Source organism: Rhipicephalus microplus, chromosome 8, assembly GCF_043290135.1.
Source record: "Rhipicephalus microplus isolate Deutch F79 chromosome 8, USDA_Rmic, whole genome shotgun sequence".
Taxonomy (NCBI): domain Eukaryota; kingdom Metazoa; phylum Arthropoda; class Arachnida; order Ixodida; family Ixodidae; genus Rhipicephalus; species Rhipicephalus microplus.
The window spans coordinates 35,264,270-35,283,726 of record NC_134707.1 but is presented as its reverse complement, the minus strand read 5'-3'; the positions used below and the strand labels follow the sequence as shown (position 1 = coordinate 35,283,726).

Genomic DNA, 19,457 nt, shown 5'->3' with positions numbered 1-19,457 from the left:
TGCACACGGCGTATGCTCGTGGGAGCATGTCATCATTCTTATTTAGCTTTTTTTTCCTGAAGGTCTATATGAGAAATGACTTCAGAACTGACGGAAGCAACTACTTCTTTAGTGGCCCCGCCATGGTGGTCTAGTGGCTAAGGCACGTAGCCGTTTAACCGCAGGTCACCGGATCACATATCGGCTACATTTTCGATAAAGGCGAGAATGCATTAGGCTCGTGTGCTCAGATTTGGGTGCAAATTAAAGAGCACCAAGTGGTTGAAATTTTCTAAGGCCTCTACCACGGCGTCTCTCATAATCATATGGTGGTTTTGGGGCGTAATACCCCACATACTGGACGTAATACCCCACAATTAACCATTTTTAGCTATTATGCTTGTGTTGACTCTCTAAACCTTATGTTTAGTAGTAAAGATGTGTTCCCCAAGTGTATTGAAGACAGCGTTCTTTGTGACGTCATTCGTGTGATCTATAAGAGCCCTTAAAAAATTTCCGGCCTCGGCGATATAAACAGTCAGCGGAGGTGATCCTCCAAACAACGCCTGGAAAATTTTTTTCCTTTGTGAGCTTCTCTTACAAGCGCTCTAGTTATGCTCCGTTTCACGGGAGTGAACAGGCACCGCGTGTTCGTCATAAGTCCACAGAATTCGTTCTAACGCTTCGCTGACAGCTGGCGCTACAGAGGACTGCTCCATCGACTTGGGGCTGAATCTTTCGTAGTGAGGCGTCGTAGCGAGTGCTCAATTTTGCAGAGCGAACAAAACTAACAGGGTACCCACGTTGGGAAAGTTCATGGCGCACTGTGAATGCATCAGTGGCACTGTGTGTACGTAACTATTATCTCTCGTTTCGCGTCCAAAAGAAACAGCGTTTGATTACGAAAGACGGCGTATTGGAGGGCTCCGGAATTGTTGACCATCTGGTTCTTTTTTGACGTGCACTGACATCGCACAGGACAAGGTCCTCTACTATATTGCCTCCGTCAAAATGGGACCACCACGGACAGGATCGAACCCGTCACCTTTGGATGAGCACCCGGGCACTCTAGCCACTGCTCCACCGAGGTGGACACGGTGTGTATGTCGGCTCATGGCATCGCTTTTGGTGGCGTAAACTATTAGCGCTATCATGTGCTCCAGAATTATACCCAACTACCCGGACACATGTCTAACAACTTTTACGAGGGCGTGCGTGATGAGTAGACTGGTCCACGCCCCTTCTTGGTTCCAATATATACGGAAGATGCCACTTAAAGAGGGACAATATGCCTGCACTGTTCAGTTCCAAACTTCTCATGTCGGACGAAGCTCTTTTACTCATGAAGTAACCTGGATTTTGGAATGTTCATTGTGTTTACCCGCGTAGCTACAGCACAAGCGTTGAATGGCATGCTGATACAATGGCTTATACTTACCTTGACTTCATCGAAAATGTTGCATCTGGACAGACCAGTCGCTCCAAGATCCACCAGCGAGGTAGAGCATGCAGCACGTGAAATTGACCATCACCATAGTACTCATTAGTCGATTCAGCACGGACGAAACGGATAAGAGCACATACAGAAAACAAAAAACAAAAAAGACACTGCAAGAAGAATATCGCAGGGCTAGCTGAAATTCACACAAATCGATCATCTTCGACGGCGTTACGGAAAGCGTCCATTTCGCTAACTTATCACAGAGCCGGAAAAGATGCGCTGTAACTTCGAACGCTGTCTAATATCGACCACACAATATGAAAAAGAAAGCTTAGGCGGCACACGCTACAGAAAAGTGCCCGGATGTGTCGCGTCACTCAGTCAGCCTTTCCCACTTTCCTTTCCCAATCGGGTTCTACAGGGTGCTGCAAGGAAACGGATAAGGAGAGACGAGTTGAATTATAGGGCTGGCGCCGCGATTGCCTTTGAAAGAGTGGCGCCATCTTTCGTTGCCGCTGCCACCCTGCTAGCGACGACGGGTGCTAGCTGTGAAACTGTTGTGTTGTCTCTCGTATGAGAAGGGTAGTTGCGAGGGGCAGCCACGGTGCCGTACCAAACTTTTTAAACGTTTTAAATACGGACAGAAATTTCATCTTGTCTCACTGTATATCACAGGCTGGTGACAATCAGCAAGCAATCCAAAAATATTTCCTTGATTGCGATGGTCGTGAATTTTTATATCTACAATTTTAGATGTTTACCCATTTAGAACTTCATTCAGCTATCTATGTTGCATATATTTATTTGTTAGTTGTAGCTTGTATAATGTAACGCCACTACTTTTAAAGGGTCAGCGTCAGGAGAGACAAAGAAAATGACAAAGGACGAGGAAAAAATGCGTGTAACAACAGGATTTGTGGGCGAAAACCAAATCAAACAAAAGTGAAAATAAGAAACGCGCGTGGCCATATCGTTAACAGAACTAAGAAATTTAGTGGTTCAACGATTCGATAAAAGAATTGATCACTATTGGGCGCCAAAAATACATTTGTAGCCAGATGCATTGTCTTTTACTACTTTTGTCACCACAGCCCCGCCGCAGTGGTCTAGTGGCTAAGGTACTTGGCTGCTGACCCGCAGGTCGCGGGTTCGAATCCCGACTGCGGCAGCTGCATTTCCGATGGAGGCGGAAATATTGTAGGCCCGTGTGCTCAGATTAGGGTGCAGGTTGAAGAACCCCCTGATGGTCGAAATTTTCGGAGCCCTCCCCTACGGCGTCTCTCATATTCATATGGTGGTTTTAAGACATTAAACCCCACATATCCATCAGTCAATCAACAATAGCGAAAAAAAGAAGAGGGAAAACCAAGAAAAAGAAGCGCGCGCGGGCACGCGAGATTGGATGCTGGGCGCGGGCGAAGAAGACTGCTGGCCAGGACGGCAGAGAAGACGACGGATAGTCGAGGCAGCCCGGGTCTCGCCCCAGGGCTGCAACGCTTCGAGAGTCGCCCAAGATTCTACCTCGGCGAGCTGCCATCACCATGCTCCGGTCGTCCAGCTGGCGGGTGGGGCAGTGAGTGGCCGGGACAGGTCAGCGTCATGCCACCAACCTTGAACGAGCCCGGGATCACGGCCATCCGTCTGCACGCCATCGTCCCACGGACTACAGAGGCCTGGGAGGTGCCCGAAGTTCCTGTTGGCACCAGTCTCACCACCGAATGGGAACGAAAATCATGTGCCTCATTTCGTTTGCGAGCGTCCTTTTATACCGCCAGGACCGACGGACGCAGGGAGTGACTACAAACGCACGTGGGACTTGGCCGTGCTATAAGAGGTGTTTACTATTATTTTCTGAGGTCCTATGGGTCTATCGTTAGTTCTATTTCGATGAGTGTACATATTTTTAGCTGTGCTTCTAGTATTTGTACCGTTAAGTGGATTGAAGTGGCCCCACCGTAGCGTTCCAGTGGCTAAGGTACTCGGCTGCTGACCCGCAGGTCACGGGATTGAGTCCCGGCTGCGGCAGTTGCATTTTCGATGGAGGCGAAAATGCTGTAGGCCCGTGTGCTCAGATTTGGGCGCACGTAAAAGAACCTAAGGTGCTCGAAATTTTCGGAGCCCTCCACTAGGGCGCCTCTCCTGATCATTTAATGGTTTTGGGACGTTAAACCCTACATATAAATCAATCAATGATTGAAGCCTGTTTAAGTATCACGCCTCGTAACCTTCATGTGTCAAACCCGCTTGCTCAAACCAAACACACATCGTGACAGTCGGTAACTCTGTTTTCAGGCCATGAGGTATCTTGTTCTAAGTTGTAGTCGCATTTTTGTGTTACGGAATTCCACTGCTACCTGCATGTCATTCTCATTGTTTCTGTATGAGTGCTAGTACTTTCGTATATTATTTACCACACGCATGCGAGTTTTTGTGCGTTGAATGCATGTAGGGTGCTAGAGGCCTAGTCAGGTGACGTGTGTTTGAACATCACCTTTTGTCACAACCACCATGGCAATCTTGTGTTGTTGCACGAATGAATAGATAAATAAAAGGAAGCCAGCCCACTCTCAATGGCGGTTTAAACACGCCGCATCCCACTAGGAATATCGACTCAACATTATAGCAATTATACGTCATGTCACCATATTGAACAGAAATCGCTCTGACTTGCTTGGACGATGTGTTGAAATCTTATATCAGGAGCCATGTAATTTTCGATAATTGGCGTGACGTGACGATGCATCACATTACTGTGTCGGGTGTTGGGGTCACCACCAATGACGTCAAAAAGCTATGTAGTTAGTAAATTAGGCCGGTGAAAAGCCACGCGGCACAAAAGTGATGTGTGTGCCGGTGGCGTACCCAGAATTTGATAATATCGACGTAGTACGATGTCCTGACTTCACCCAGGGATGTCATCGAAGTTTTTTTTTAAATTTGTGGTGTCACCGTAATCACATGACATCGTCACTGTAGCAAAGGTGAGCTGAAATCGGAAGCAGGCGCTCAACCCTTTATTGACGAACGTTGCCCACATGCAACATAGCGGAAAATATTTTTTTTGGATCACTTTCGGTTTCGCGAGCTTCTTTTTCCCTCTAAAGTCTCCCCATGTTACTGCCACATGGATGTGTGGCGCCCTCTGATTTGTAACTAAGAAACCGACGAAGAGAAAAAAGAAGTTTGGCGCGCAAATCTCTGCAGAGCGCTCTACGACACGACTTCGGCGTTCGAACATCTATTTCCGGGTAAGCATTCGTTGTTCTCTCTCTGGCTTTTTGCAATGACTTAGAAAAATGCCTCACTTTCCTCGTTGTCAAATTATATAAACGGCGCTGCTAATTTGGGCCCGTACGGGCGCGTGAGGTGTTTGTTGCCTACAGGCAACACGAGGCACAATGCTGTGTTTCTCATCCCGCTAAGGTTGCGCTGTGCAATTTTGTCTGGTAGCGCGCTCCTCTGCCTGCACTGCTTCCATTATCGCTGCACCACCTCACGCAGGACACGCAGACAAAGCAACGATTTCGAAGAATGGACCCGGGTGCATTTTATGGAAAATTTGCTGCAAAAGTGCCCCCTGACTACAGTGATGACTCTGACCTGGATTCATCGAGCGACGAAGAGCCTGAAAACGCTGTTTTAGCCCGGACAAGTAAGTATTTATTTTATCGTGTCAGTCGGAACTACGCTATCATTCGATTGACGAATAAAGTACGGTCTCTTGCATAATAAAGCACAGTGGGATGAGGTGAAGGAAGGGGTTCCTTGTATTACAAAAGGTTGTGTGGTCCGGCGCTTTCACTTGAGGCTGTCGGCATCTCTCACAGCAGATGCTTCTAGGTGTTCCCAAGTTCGGCAGCTCTGCGTGGGACGCGGATAGTCTGGCATTCCGTTTACGCTTTGCAGCAGGCTGGCTCTGTGTATTTCAAAGACATTGTTTAGGCCAGCTAGCGAAACAGTATTTCCGCAACTTTTTTCTTTAGCAGAGAATAGATTTTACTGAACACAGAGAGCACTGATGAAATTTACGAGAGTAATTACTATTTTTGATTTTGTTGGCTTTTTCTTGTACTTTGTTGACATCGCAATCATTTTCTGTGCAATTTTTACAGCACCGCCAGCTGACAGTGAGGATGAAGAGGTCTCAGGAGCTCCAAGCGCGGGCAGTATCGACAATGCGCTTGAAGAAATCCCCAAGCCTTCGAAGGATTCTCCCACATGGAAGGCTGTCCGAGGCTCCTCGAGTAATAGCATGCCTGAGTGGAAAGACGCACCACCCTACCCATCCCCGGTAGAGTCTCCCATCACCTATTTCAGAAACTTCTTTGACGTGACATTCCTGTCTCACATCTGTGAGCAGTCCTCCCTGTATAGCGCTCAGAAGAATCCCAACAAAGTTACTTCAATGACAGTCAATGATTTAGAGCAGTTCATTGGTACAGTGCTCACGATGTCGCTTTTGAAGCTGCCTCAAACACGCATGTACTGGTCGCAGAGGTTCCGAGTCAGTCAAGTCACCGACACTATGACGAGAGACAAGTGGGAAGAAATCAAGCAGTCACTGCATTTTAGTGACAACCAGGAAGCACCAGACCAGAATGACCCCGAACGTGACAGGCTTTACAAAGTGCGGCCCCTGTGGGACCACCTGGTCGCCAAATGCCACGAGATACCAAAATCTCAAAAGCTATGCGTTGATGAGCAGCTGGTGCCGTTCAAAGGCCACAGCTCATTGAAGCAGTATTTGCCCAACAAGCCCAAAAAATGGGGTTATAAGCTTTTCCTTCTCTGCGATGAACGCGGCATAATGTACAACTTTGAAGTTTACACAGGCAAAATTCTTCCTTAGCAAGGTTTTCCCGACATCGGCGCAAGTGGCAACATCGTCCTGCGAATGGCGAGTATCGTGCCCCGCGGTCTAGACTACACCTTGTATTTTGACAACTGGTTTTGCGGCGTGGACTTACAAGTAGTCCTCAAGAAGGTTGGAATCAGTTCCGTAGGGACAGTACGTGAGGCTCGCCTAAAAGGATGCAAACTTCCATCCGACAAAGATCTGAAGAAGAAAGGGCGTGGCTCTTACGTGGAAATGGCAACCACATTTCAAGGGGTGAGCCTGAGGGCTGTCAATTGGTTTGACAACCGCCCCGTGACTTTACTGTCCACGTTTGCTTCAGCGTCACCCGAGAAGCCGTGAAGCGCTTCGACAAGAAGACCCGAACGACTGTGAGCATACCCCGCCCTGCTATTGTCGGCATCTACAATGAATGCATGGGAGGTGTTGATCTTTTGGACATGCTTGTGGCACTCTACCGCATCCACGTAAGGTCAAAAAAGTGGTACAAGAGGCTCTTTTTTTCATTTATTGGATGTAGTAGTTGTCAACTGCTGGCTCCTCTACCGCCGAGATGCCACCGCGGCTAACGTGCCTTGCAAGCACCAAATGACCCTGCTAACATTCAAAGCAGACATTGCCTGCGCGCTGAGGCAACAGGGAAAGGTATCGACCCCTTCGGGGAAGCGACCATTGGGCCCATCAAAAGTCGAGAATGAATTGCAGGCGAAGAAGCGGCGCGGGCCATCAGCTCCTGTTCCATGCAAGGAGATAAGGCTCGACACTATCGACCATCTCCCGATGTTTTCTGCAAAAAAGGCCGTTGTAAATACCCAAACTGCACAGGAATCACGCGAGTCATGTGCAGGAAGTGCAACGTACACCTTTGTTTCACTCCAGGGAAGGAGTGCATGCACAAATTCCACACTAACCCGTAAGAAGCACGCAGTGAAGCCTACCTTATGGCTCGTGCCTACTGTTGCCCACAGGCAACAAAGCTGTATTTTAGAAACTATACGCAGAATTTTTTTTCTTTTTATGAAATATGCTTAGTCTTGTTGCAACAATTGTAAATATGTAGAAAATAAATGTTTTTTGCAAGTATTTTATTGTCTCGTCAATAAAGGGTTAACGCCATGAGGTGCAGGAAGGATGCAATGTCGCAGATCCGGAAGGCATTATAAAACTACGAAAGTTGCAGGTTCGAATCCTGCCGGTGGCAAGTGATTTTGCCTCCCACTTTTCTTTCTTCATATTTATATTAGTTACTTTTTAAAAACATCCCCTATGCTTCCCTTAGCATCATTCTCCTTTAGTTTTCATTATAATGTCGTGTCTAACAAGGAAAACGAGTTCTTAAATTACACTTCTTTCCTTGAAGTTAGGTGCAGCAATTTTTGTGACTATAGGAAGAGAGAGAGGATTAATACAATCGACTGAGGAGAAAAAAAGATGTCACTTTCTCTTCGAGTTGTGCACATGTTCATTAGAAATCATGCTACACTTTTTGGTACCACTGGGAGAGCGATTCACTAAAAATTGCGCTCGTCGTAGCCTACTGCGGCTCAAGCTGAGCGAAAAAATACTCTGGTGGCCTTATTCTCCCTTCAATTTTTAAATTCACCCGGATTGAGACTGACCAAAATAGGCAATGAACTAGTCTACCTTGAACAGGAGCTCACCGAAATTTTACTGAGCCACCCTCTCGCTTACTGAAACCAACGCACTTATCTCAGTGTCATTGATCCTAAGTGAGTGAACGTAAGAGGGGGGTTTGCCGAAAGATGTACCCTACAGCTGCCGCCATACAGTGAGCTTATAGTTAAAGCTTAGATGACACAGTTATTCGACCACTAAAACAGATGGAGCAGAGCCCATTTTCAAAGAAAATTGCAAATTACCAGCGCAATAAAACAAGAAAGAGTACTCGTATCATAAGCATAGGTGAGCGTTCTGTGCTAAGCAAACTCCGTACGAGTTAGTCAATGACCATTGGCACATCGGAAACGGCAAATATTCACCCGATGCTACCTTTATTTTGTAACTACGAAGCACGCGTTTATTGTCAAATAATTGCATTTTATAAACTACTAGACAGCAAGATGATCTACAAAGGAAAAGAATGAGCTACGAGAAGCAGCGATTCTCCGGGGTAAGACTTCCGGAATCTACTGCTGTCACTTCCGGCCGACGGAAACGAGATTTCTGACAATCTTCATCGCGAGGCCTTTGTACGCTCCCTTGTGGTAAAGAACAATTTGGCCACCAGGAAAGTGACCATCAGGCTCGGGGAAGTAGCCGGATTCGGTGTAGACTTCCGGCTCCGGAATGAAAGGAAATTCCTGCTGAAAACCGCTGCCGGGTGCACTTGTGAGACCAGCGCTGGCGGTAGAAGCTTGGGGCACGCTCGTAGTCGGGGCTTGGAGGAATAGCTCCGGAAGGGGCAGTTTGATCGCTGAGTCGATGTCGAGATTATGGCGTCGACGAACTGAGATCAGTTCAAAACGAACACGGCATTAGATTGAGTGATTCATACATTACGATGGATTTTACAATGCGCTCTTTGTCACCTTTTTTTAGTACATAGTGGGAATAATTTTCCTTGACTGTTAGCTTGGAAGCGCTAATATTAATTATTACATGCTCCCCGTAGGCTATGCTTCATAAAGTTACTGACGTTGTTTGACATATTTGCTGAAAAAGTGTCACGCAGTAGTTATGCACTCGAATATATCTTTCAGCTGATGTTCCTTTCAAGTCACACAGAATGCGTTGTAGATAATTTACCTGCCTGATTGAGTTTTTGAGCTGAGCTCTTTTAAAGCCAATTTCTTAACAAAATATCTGCGAAAAGATGTCAAACATTTCACGTGATTACTAAGATTCCTGTCTATGTCAGTATCTTCAGTACGCATCATTTTTTTGGCCAGCACGGCCCGCTTCCCCACCCGAGCTAGTGCCTTCAGGACAACTAGTATGTGCAATGAATTAACATAAAAAACAAATATTGCCAACGCCCTTATGGCTTCCGATTCTTCACTTGCAGTACTGGCGCACAGACCTCCCATGAATACTATACTGGTGCACGTCCCTTTGTGTGCAATAGCGCACCTCTCGAAATGTCCTGCATTCATGCCCACTCATTTTCACAATGCCTACGATTTTCAAAGGAATGCCCTTCGCGCAAGACAGCAAGTGTATACTGTGAGTGTGTTTTCTCGAAGACGACGAATTGTCGTCAAGTCACCGTTTTGCTCTGCGCACCGACAAAGATGACCTGCTCAGGTCAATTTCCGCAGCACCTTTTTTTTGTGAATTTGTTGTAGCGTGGTCTTAACATGTTTTGTATTAGTACCCGAGAAACGAATAAACCTTACCGCATGGCACCATTTGGTAACGAAGTCTGAAGCCAGCATACTCTGGTCGATGGGTGCCGTTTGCCACGAAAGTTATGATCATCGCTCCAGTGTCCACTGTAAAAAAAGGGGGAAAGAAAAGACAAAAAATTAAAGTGTAGAACCTTATGAAATGCCTTAATTGTTTCGAAAAAGGATGACGAATCTTTCTGGCAAGTGAATCAACTATTGTGAAAAAGTACGACTGTTTTTGTTCAACAATGGCGGTAGTATCGATGTTCATTTCTTAGAGAACTTACTGGCTGAATAGCATATCATATTGCCCTCTTAGGCTTAGAGCATATTTGAGTCTGCAAAGCAACCCGCATATATATATTTTTTTGAAATTGCGTTAAAGAGTCTAGCATTCTCTTATGATAAATTTTTGTTATACAAGAGATTGAAGTATAGGGGAATATAAATACAAGTCATTCTCTAAACACTGGCCTAATCCGCATTTTCTGTTTGATAATTTATCAAAATTTACAGCGTCTAGTTTTGCTTGAAAATGAGCAGAAACAACTCAAAACATTTCTGCCTCAATTGGGATCATTTTATTGTGATGAAAATTTAGACACTCGTTCAAATGGGTCGTAACCACACATATGTGCTCCCATATGGCGGTATAACGATCAAATGTTAGGAAAAATGAATTTGCCCTGTTGATTTTGTTTAGCATTTTTTATTTGAAAAAGACTAAGTACTTATCAGTTTTCTCACTGCCAAGCCATGGGGAGTAAACCAATTCGCGCATGGAGGCTCTCGCCAAAAGAGGTGATTCTTGCCGTTATTCTATAACAAAGCGTGTGTGTCATGGTGTTTATCTACAAGTTCGAGCAGAACTGGACACTTGAAGTGATCATATATCATCAAACAAAAAATGTGGATGAAGCCAATGCTTCGAGAAGAGCTTGTCTTTGTCAAGGCAACTATCTTGACGTAGACAAGTCCCCTGTTTGCAAGATTGGCTTCAACCACATTTCTTGTTTAGAGACACCTTATCACCTCAAGGTAATTTTTTTATTTATGAAGAGTTCTACGTGCCAAAGCCCCAATATGATTGGAGGCATGCCATAACGGTGTCATTTTGTAATATTTACCAGACTCTTATACATTAAGGTGCAGTGACATTGAACATGGCACATTATCATTTATCTTCCTTCAAAATTCGACCACTGCTGCCACAATCGTGCCCATGACCTTCTGCTTAGATTGCATCAAAACCGTTGTGCCACCTGGTGGTCATTAATGTAAGGTTTTCTTTAGCGTTTTACCGTTTAGGTACTGTAGAAAGCAGTCGCATATCATGGGCCATGAAATTTACCCATTTCCAAAGAGTCCGGAAAGTCATCCCCACAGAAGGGCTGGACGCCCAGCATCAGGAAGTCTGCCAGCAGTGGTGACCTGAAGCGAAAGTCTTCGCAGCGATTGGTCACCGATGTTCCTGGGTTCATAGCATTTCCCGGAGCGGGATCGGCGTACACACCGAACGGGCCGTCTTTGGCTAGGCGGAGTGAGCACGCGCCAGCAGCCAGCCGAAAGCAAATAGAGTATCGGCTGAAGTTGGGGTAGCCCTTCTCTAGGCGTCCGCTTCTACTTCCGGTTGAAGGGCTGTCACTTCCGTAGTTGAAGCTCGATATGACACCAGTAGCATCTTCGTGGTACTGCAGACAACCGGAGGGGGCTGTGACAAAAAGAAAATGCTCTGTATTCCATGTTAAAAGGGTTGGGGCTATGAAAAAAATGGTCAATAGAGAGTCTTACGCATTCACCTTTGGCGACCAGAAGGCGAAAATCACCTTCATTTTTTTCTTCCTTTTTTCTGTAGCAGTCGATTGCATTGATGACGAGTAAAGGCTCTCAACACCGAGCCTGGTCTATGCTGCTCCCGAAATAAAAATTGCTGAAAGTTTAGCGCACATCGCGCTAAGTTCGATCGTGTGTTGTGTCTCCGAGATCAGCACACGCTTGAGCTGACGACGTTGCCATGTGGTGACGTCACCATGGGAGGTAAATGTATATGAAGTCACAGCGACGTGATAACCACGTCGAAAATTTGGACGTATGATGTTTTCATCACAGGATGACTATCTTTGCTCACTTGGGCGCCACCGATGCCGATGGTCTCTTTTCACGCGTGAAGAGGCACTTTAGGCTTTCACCCGAATATTGTGCGACGCGATGTTACACTGCAATCGCGTTTAGCATACCAGCTCATAAACCTACCGCAAATCTTCAGGGACCACAAATGAACCCCTGTATACTTCATTTCCCGCGTTGATGAACAACGTCAGACTCTCCAACATGATTTAGGCGAAAATGTAATCCACATGTTAAACATGCGTATACCATAGCAGCCTGGCGCTGCATTTTCTCAGCTCAGAAAGGTGTAACACCTCCTTTGTTGCAATTGCGGGTGGTATATGGTAAGGCGCCCAGCTTGAAATGCGCTGCATCACGTTTGCGAATAGGCTGGACTAAATTCTTCTCAACATACAACATACGATCACCTGTACAGTCGTTAAGTGCGAGAGACTTGAGAAAGTGCAATCAAACTCCCTACCTTACCTCCACTGCCTCTGTAGTTGCTGTAGCTACTACAACTACGGTAGTTGCTCATTGTGTGTATTCTCATTACCAAATTATCGAAGATGCTGGTGCCAAAACAATTTATTGCCGAGTAAATGTATCCTCCTGATGTTTCCTGTCATGATACGCTTTGTAGATGGTGCAGTGAAGCAGGCGCAATGAGTTTCATGCAGTCAAAGATTGAAATCCAGCCAAAGAAAAACTACACTTGTTCTGCTCACCTAATCTCTGGCTGGTGCACGGCAGCTGGATAACTCTAATCTTCCAGTTCCGTTGCGTACCGTTGGGAGCGAGGAAAATTGACAGTCTTACCGGACCAGTTGATTGGCTCACGCCGACGTAAACTGCAATGAAGATGCATAGCCAGTCAAATCAGGCACGGTGGTGCACTTAGACTCAAGTACAACACATTACTGTTCGTCGATATCTGGTATGCCTCAGGCATTTCCTTTTTTTTATTAATGCATGCGCACAAACACACACAAACACACACAAACACGCACGCACGCACAAAGCTACTTTTCCTATTTTTGTAGACCAGCGTGCAGCGAAAACAAAAGCTAGATAACGCACAGTTTTATTAGTGTGACGGTTTTGGCATCATCTTATGCATGGTAGAAATTGGCGCAGTTTCTTTAGTGGAAAAATCTAGCAAAAATAAATAAATTACCATGTTGTTCGTTGTTTAGACCACATATTAAGGGTACCACGCTGTTTTCATCCTGACCACTGATGTGGAATGCATCGTGGGTGCACGCTCCCGACAAGTGGGATACGTCGGGACCAATGATGTCTAAGCGCTCCATGTTCAGTCTCAGCTGACACACTGTCGGGTCCACCTGTGGAAAATGCAATAACCAGTTCGACAGGAAACGTTAGGTTTACGATAATAAAATTTTGAGAGGCATACAGCATTAGTAATATAAGGATTTTTAGTTAGTTTGGTGAAAACTCCTGACCATGGCCCACATGTCATTGTGGCTCTGCAGGCCTGGTCAAGAGTCAGCGGTCGATTTTTCAAGTTCAGCGTAAATAGTCGTTCCTCCCCCCAACAATTGATGATGTCATCGAATATTGAACATCACATTACATGTATGTACATGCATGACGGCAACAAAACATGTCTAGCGTATTTATCGTGCAACGTGCCAGTGGAGCTTTGTACATTTCGAGTGGCTGTTGTGCACTCTTCAATCACTGTCAAAGTACGTTTTTTTTTTCAATTTGTTTATAATCAATGGGAGCTTGCACACAGAGTCAGTAATAATTTTAATACCGATAAGTTACCCACCGGTGATCTTCAACGTCGGAAACAAACAGAATTATTCGCTATATTTCAAGTAACAATTGCTTACTTTTTTTTACATGCATAAACTGTTTCTGTCAGTGGAGATCAGCCGAAAGTCAAAACCGTTTTAGATTTAGTTTTAAAAGAGTTGACAAGAAATCAAAATGATTAGTCGGAGTACGTGAGGTTGTCATTGTGATTTTAGATGTATGGTTAGCCTTACGGCAAATGATCTACACGTCTCCTTCAGTAGAGATGAAAGTCTTAGAAACATGTTTTCGGCACTACAAGCCCTGCATGACGCTAGGAGCACTAGAGAGCGCTACCCGCTTAAATGAGCACATCGACAATGCAGGCGTAGTTTTCATTCTTCGTGAATGAAGCAGAGCGTCTCACTTACTTTGTAGACCGTGACTGAGCAGAGCACACCGTTCGGACTCGGAGTCAGTGAACCACCCATGGATGCTGGATCTACGAAGTAACTGTTGTTTCGCGTTATGATCTCACCACAAGTTCGGGACACTGTATGAGGCGAAAAGAAAGACGTGGTAATATTCAAGTTCGAGTATTTGGATTCCAGTCCTCACAACACAAGCCTGTGGAGCACGGGGACAATGAATTAACGCCGACAACACCACATAGCACGAGAATAATTTCGAGCGGTAAAGAGAAAAAAAAAAGCGCAACATTACGGAGGTTGTACAACTATCGCAAAAAGTGAGTCAGTGTGATCAATGACTTTCGCTTATGCATACGCCAAGAGTAAAACAAAACATCAAATTTTTTTTCTAGTGGCTTGTTTTTAGTCAGACGTGGCCAAGTGTACCCAAAGGACAAGTAAATAGGCCAGGGAAATCATAAGAAACATAGGTTGTCTTTCAATGTAATGTATTATTGAGGAAAATTGACGTAAGTTTTATGTCACGTCAAGGAAATTTAAACCAAGTTAGGTCGTAGAATTGAATAACAGCGAGGAAATTGTCTACTGTAATTCAATTACATTTTCGTCACTCAAACTAGACCTCAATTAAGGGCACCATTTAATGGCTCCTACAATTTTTCATCTTTGATTGCCATAAGGCTTCCTTATCTTTTTCAACAATTAGTTCTAGAGCGAAACTGGCCATATCAATGAACACAACTCTTTTGTTGTGCTGCTTTGCAAGAGGAGACAAATCTGCATGCGATTATTCACAATAAATCATTACCTTGGCAGCAAACGCCATAGCCTTGGGCACAGCGTTCGTTGGCGACACCGCCGTGTAAGTTGCATTCCGAGCTGGTCAGGCAAACGCCGTTGAAACCGTTTCTTGACACGCAAGGCTCGTTGGCGAACTCAACCCAGTTGAAGAAACCCCCTGAGAGTAGTAGCAAGGGTCATAGGTATCAAGTGCTGTTATATTTCTAAAGCGCCTGGGCAGGCTGTGAGTGACAATTCTAGGGACACGTGAATAAATACAAGAGCAAAATGGCGTTAGCACGTATACACGCTTTCATTGTGGCGCAGTTTGGATCTGCACTGAGAAACAAGCATTTAAAAAAGCGCGTGTGTGTGTGAGTGTTCGTGTGCGTGTGCAAGTGAGTGTGTGTGCGTGTGCGTGTGAGTGTGCGTGTGAGTGTGCGAGTGAGTGTGCGAGTGAGTGTATGTGCGAGTTAGTGTGTGTGCGTGCGTCAGTGTGCGTGCTGTGCGTGTGAGAGCGTGTGTGTGAGTGTGAGAGCGTGTGCGTGCGTGTGCGTGTGAGCGTGTGTGCGTGCGTGTGAGCGTGTGTGCGTGTGTGTGCGTGTGAGAGCGTGTGCGTGCGTGTGCGTGTGAGAGTGTGTGCGTGCGTGTGCGTGTGAGAGCGTGTGCGTGTGCGTGTGAGAGCGTGTGCGTGTGCGTGTGAGAGCGTGTGCGTGTGCGCATGCGTGTGAGAGCGTGTGCGTGTGCGTGTGAGAGCGTGTGCGTGTGTGTGTGCGTGTGAGAGCGTGTGCGTGTGTGTGTGCGTGTGAGAGCGTGTGCGTGCGCGTGCGTGTGAGAGCGTGTGCGTGCGTGTGCGTGTGAGAGCGTGTGCGTGTGCGTGTGAGAGCGTGTGCGTGTGCGTGTGCGTGTGAGAGCGTGTGCGTGTGCGTGCGTGTGCGTGTGCGTGCGTGTGCGTGTGAGAGCGTGTGCGTGTGCGTGCGTGTGTGAGCGTGTGAGCGCGTGTGTGTGAGCGCGTGTGTGTGAGCGCGTGAGTGTGAGCGCGTGTGTGTGAGCGTGTGAGCGTGTGTGTGTGAGCGCGTGAGCGTGTGTGTGTGTGAGCGCGTGAGCGTGTGTGTGTGTGTGAGCGCGTGAGCGTGTGTGTGTGAGCGCGTGTGTGCGAGCGCGTGAGCGCGTGTGTGTGAGCGTGTGAGCGTGTTAGCGTGCGTGCGTGTGTGTGTGTGTGTGTGTGTGTGTGTGCGTGCGTGTGTGCGTGCGTGCGTGCGTGCGTGTGAATATCGCTGTCGTGCTCACGTCTTAAAGGCGAAGCTTAAGAGTCACGGATTTTCCTTAACAATTGTGTAATAATTGTTAAGATTTAACTTCTCAATAGAGCGATATGATTATGAAGAACACTGTAGGGGAAGTCTTAGGACATTTCGCTAGTGCGCGATTCAATCTAGGTAATATTCCATGAAAAGAAACACTAACAGCAAAAAACACTGCTTCCGACCGAGACTAACTTCGACATAGGTGAATCTGTGCTTTCAGTCGGCGTTACGATAGCGCTAGCTAGATCCTGCTGGCATTATCGCACCGTTAGTGCTAATTTTCGGGTCATGCCCGGCACTCCGAAGAAGCACGTTGTGCGAACGCGACAGCTATAGCAAAATGACGCCGACTGAAAGCACTGATTCATCTAGTGATATTCAAGGCTTGTCGGAATTAGACTGGGCCAAATACCCCATTTTCTGCTGTTTGGGCTTGTTTACACGCACTACACGGGCTTTTAGCATTTCGATTTTATCTAAAAGTGGCCGTCATGGCCGTGATTCTATCCCTCTATTCGAATTAGCCCTAAGCAGTCGAGTCCTGTAAACGCTATACCAACACGGTATCTCTCTATCTCTTCTTCCTTCTTTTTTTGCCACTTTTTGACAAAAGATTGCACCTGATTGTTTTCAGCGTACGTGAGGAGTCGCACCTGCTGCCATATTTTCAACAAGGTAATTTCCTCGTATTGCCAAGACGTATTGGCCAACCACGTACCAGTAAAGAGTCGAGTCTCTCTAGGTTATTGATTGGAAAGGGCCAGAGAGACTTCATTTCCGGACAAAAACCTGATGTGAGCTATCAAACGCTCAAAATGCACGCCATCGCGCTTTGGCGTCCCACGTTGACGGCGTCTAGAGCTGTATCCTACCGTACAACTCCGCGACAGAAACAACGCCCTCCATGATGGTCACCGCTAATGACCTATATAGGGCGGTATAAATTGATGCACCGAAACTCAGCATCCTGGCCACCCACCCTTGGTGCACTCTAACAATGATGATGACACAGAGGTGGATTCGTTTAAAAGCGCACTATCTCACCCCGTTACCAAGCCTTGCAAAGACTTGCTAACCGACTAGAGCGTGCACGCTCGACGACAGTGTGCAGTATATCGCTTGGAGATACGAGCGTTACAGCACTGTTCACAGGGCAGAGGTTGTTCATAAGTTGGTAACGTAAATCTGTAAGTGCACGAGTGGTTGATCGTTTGAACGATTACGAGTGTGGCGCTAGCTTTATAGACACATTACGATGTCACGTAAAAAGCATTCCTAAAACCTCTTGTTCTCACGTTTGCAACAACTGAAACACTTGAAATAAGATGTGTTTCCATAAGCTGAAACGGTTTCAGTTACATAAACAATAAAAAAACGAATGAACTTACATCTTGGTGAACGGTGCGATGTGATATTTGTACCATCATTATGCTTCTGGACGTATGCGCAGCTCCGCATATTCAACAAATGAAGACAAACTAGTGATGCATAAAGCTTTCTGAAATATTAAACAATATTTAATAAACGTCATAACAGATGTCAAACTTTTTTCTATTTCTTAAAGAGAAATTTAGGTGAATACTGATAGCATGATAGCCAAAATGGGTCTCAACCACCCCATTTGGTTGGAGAACCTCTAGGAGGTATCAACTAGACAGCGCTGGTTGACTAGTCGTATGAACTTTGCTGAACAAAATGTGCAAAAGAAAATAACACTTTATGAAAATTTCAAAGCTTGCATCGGCGAGAAGCACCTAGAAAAAGCAGCCATAAATAGTCTTGACGATATAGCGTGCAAAAATGCCGTGCTTCACCGCTTTCTCAACGTTAGGCATCATCAAAAGGGAAAACCTATCCATCTTTGGCGAATAACATTTGTGACAAACACAAAAATTACCACTAACATGCGATTTCAGAAAAATGTAAGTTGAATACGTACACCAATCAATGCCTAGCGTTGAAAGCGTCTCACGATAAGAAATAAAAAAAAGTTATATACTCACCGTAACATGAATGCGTCAATAAACTAAGGAACACGAGATCAGCGAAGTGTTGTACAGCCGTAGACAGGCAGGTAACCGTTCTTTCCACGGCCTTGCGTAGTTCTGCTCTGCGTGAGTTCTTGCGGAGCACCATCAAAGCAGCGAACATCAATGGTGAGAAGAGAACTTGAAAAACTACCCGCACCCACTAGGCTTCCGGTTTCCATAAAGCGGAGTGCGCCTCTACTGCACATATATTAAGTGGTCCGGCCATGAGAACGGTATAGTGCAACCGTTCACGCCGATCACTTTGTCTATTTAGTGGAGCATTGTGCACTTATTTTGAACCTATCAAAGTGCACGCCAAATTCAAAATTTACACATAAAAAAGCGAATATTGGTGTTAGTTGTAGTGACCTGCTTCACCAGTCATTGTATGGAGAGCAATCGTTGAGAATTTGAATGCAAAACAAAGTGAAGGGGTTCAAAAGGAGCCGACGCACACTATTTGCGAAATAGGCGTTGTCGAAATTGACTGACAGGGTGTGCTAAAAAAGGAAGGGCGCGCTGCTTGCAATGTCGAGTGCCAGGGCAATACCAAGTGGGCGCGGATTGGCGGTCGCTTACAGACTGATAGCGACTAAGCAGTATGTGTAGAAAACAATCTGTCCCTTCGTCAGTTCATGCCACTTCAACAGTTTTCTTCATCGAGCTAGGTCTAGCCAGTGGCGATGCCAAGGGATGGCCAGGTCATGCTTCCCTCCCTCCTGCCACTCGAAATATTCTTGTGCTATAAGAGGCACAACCCAAAATGACACTCGACCACCGGCCTGGCCCCCAATCAAGTTCAAGAAAATGCATTCCATCCCCCTTCCCTCCTCCAGAAAATATTCTACCTACGCGCCAGGCACTAGCATGCGGACACTGCTACTTTCGTGCTGTATACCAGATAAAGACGCCGACGGAGTTGTTTCAAAAGCTTTTGCAAGACTGAATTTAATTTTGACTAGGGATAAGTTCCTCAAAAGAGTACAACGTAGTCCCCATGTGCTACACTCCATAATATTTTTTTTTTTTGGGGGGGGGGGGATGGTTAGGGTCTCATGAGCAATAGCTTTACACGTGGTGCTGAGTTGGATTTTAATTGTGTCTGTTGATGTAAATAGGTTATTCAAGGAGGTTCTGCTTGGAGAATATGGCATAAAAAATAGCTGATCTTTCCTCGTGTTGAAATACTATAAATATAGATAACAGAAAAAAAAGGTTCGCAGCGTAGTTCTCGTGAATATTCAGGTATGCGGAGTGCTGTGTGTCAAGGGACGAGGCCTTTAGCTTAGGCAGTGTAGCAAGCGAGAATGCAAACTAAATAAATGATTAGGATCGGTGTTTTTTGAAAGGAACGCATGCAATTTTTCCTCGTATCGCTGATATGAGAACATAGGAAAATTGAAGCTTTTTGTTA

At 45.8% G+C, this 19,457-nt stretch overlaps 1 protein-coding gene across 1 annotated transcript; it reads right to left on the bottom strand.

Annotated features, from left to right (window-relative positions):
• Window positions 1-8,185: 8,185 nt before the first annotated feature.
• LOC142768236 (uncharacterized) lies at window positions 8,186-18,974 on the bottom strand. Its single transcript, XM_075870185.1, has 9 exons — window positions 18,017-18,974; window positions 17,402-17,511; window positions 14,735-14,884; window positions 13,927-14,048; window positions 12,909-13,077; window positions 12,460-12,582; window positions 10,974-11,333; window positions 9,632-9,727; window positions 8,186-8,742 (listed from the first exon to the last, which is right to left on the bottom strand). Exons 1-9 carry the CDS (start codon window positions 18,022-18,024, stop codon window positions 8,432-8,434), a joined length of 1,449 nt encoding a protein of 482 aa, XP_075726300.1. The 5' UTR covers window positions 18,025-18,974; the 3' UTR covers window positions 8,186-8,431.
• Window positions 18,975-19,457: the final 483 nt, after the last annotated feature.

Coding starts and splice junctions, on each gene's coding strand:
- LOC142768236 (XM_075870185.1), bottom strand. Junction 11,334..12,459: donor GTGCACCAGCCAGAGATTAG/GTGAGCAGAACA, acceptor TTTTTGTCACAG/CCCCCTCCGGTTGTCTGCAG. Junction 8,743..9,631: donor TTACCAAATGGTGCCATGCG/GTAAGGTTTATT, acceptor AACTGATCTCAG/TTCGTCGACGCCATAATCTC.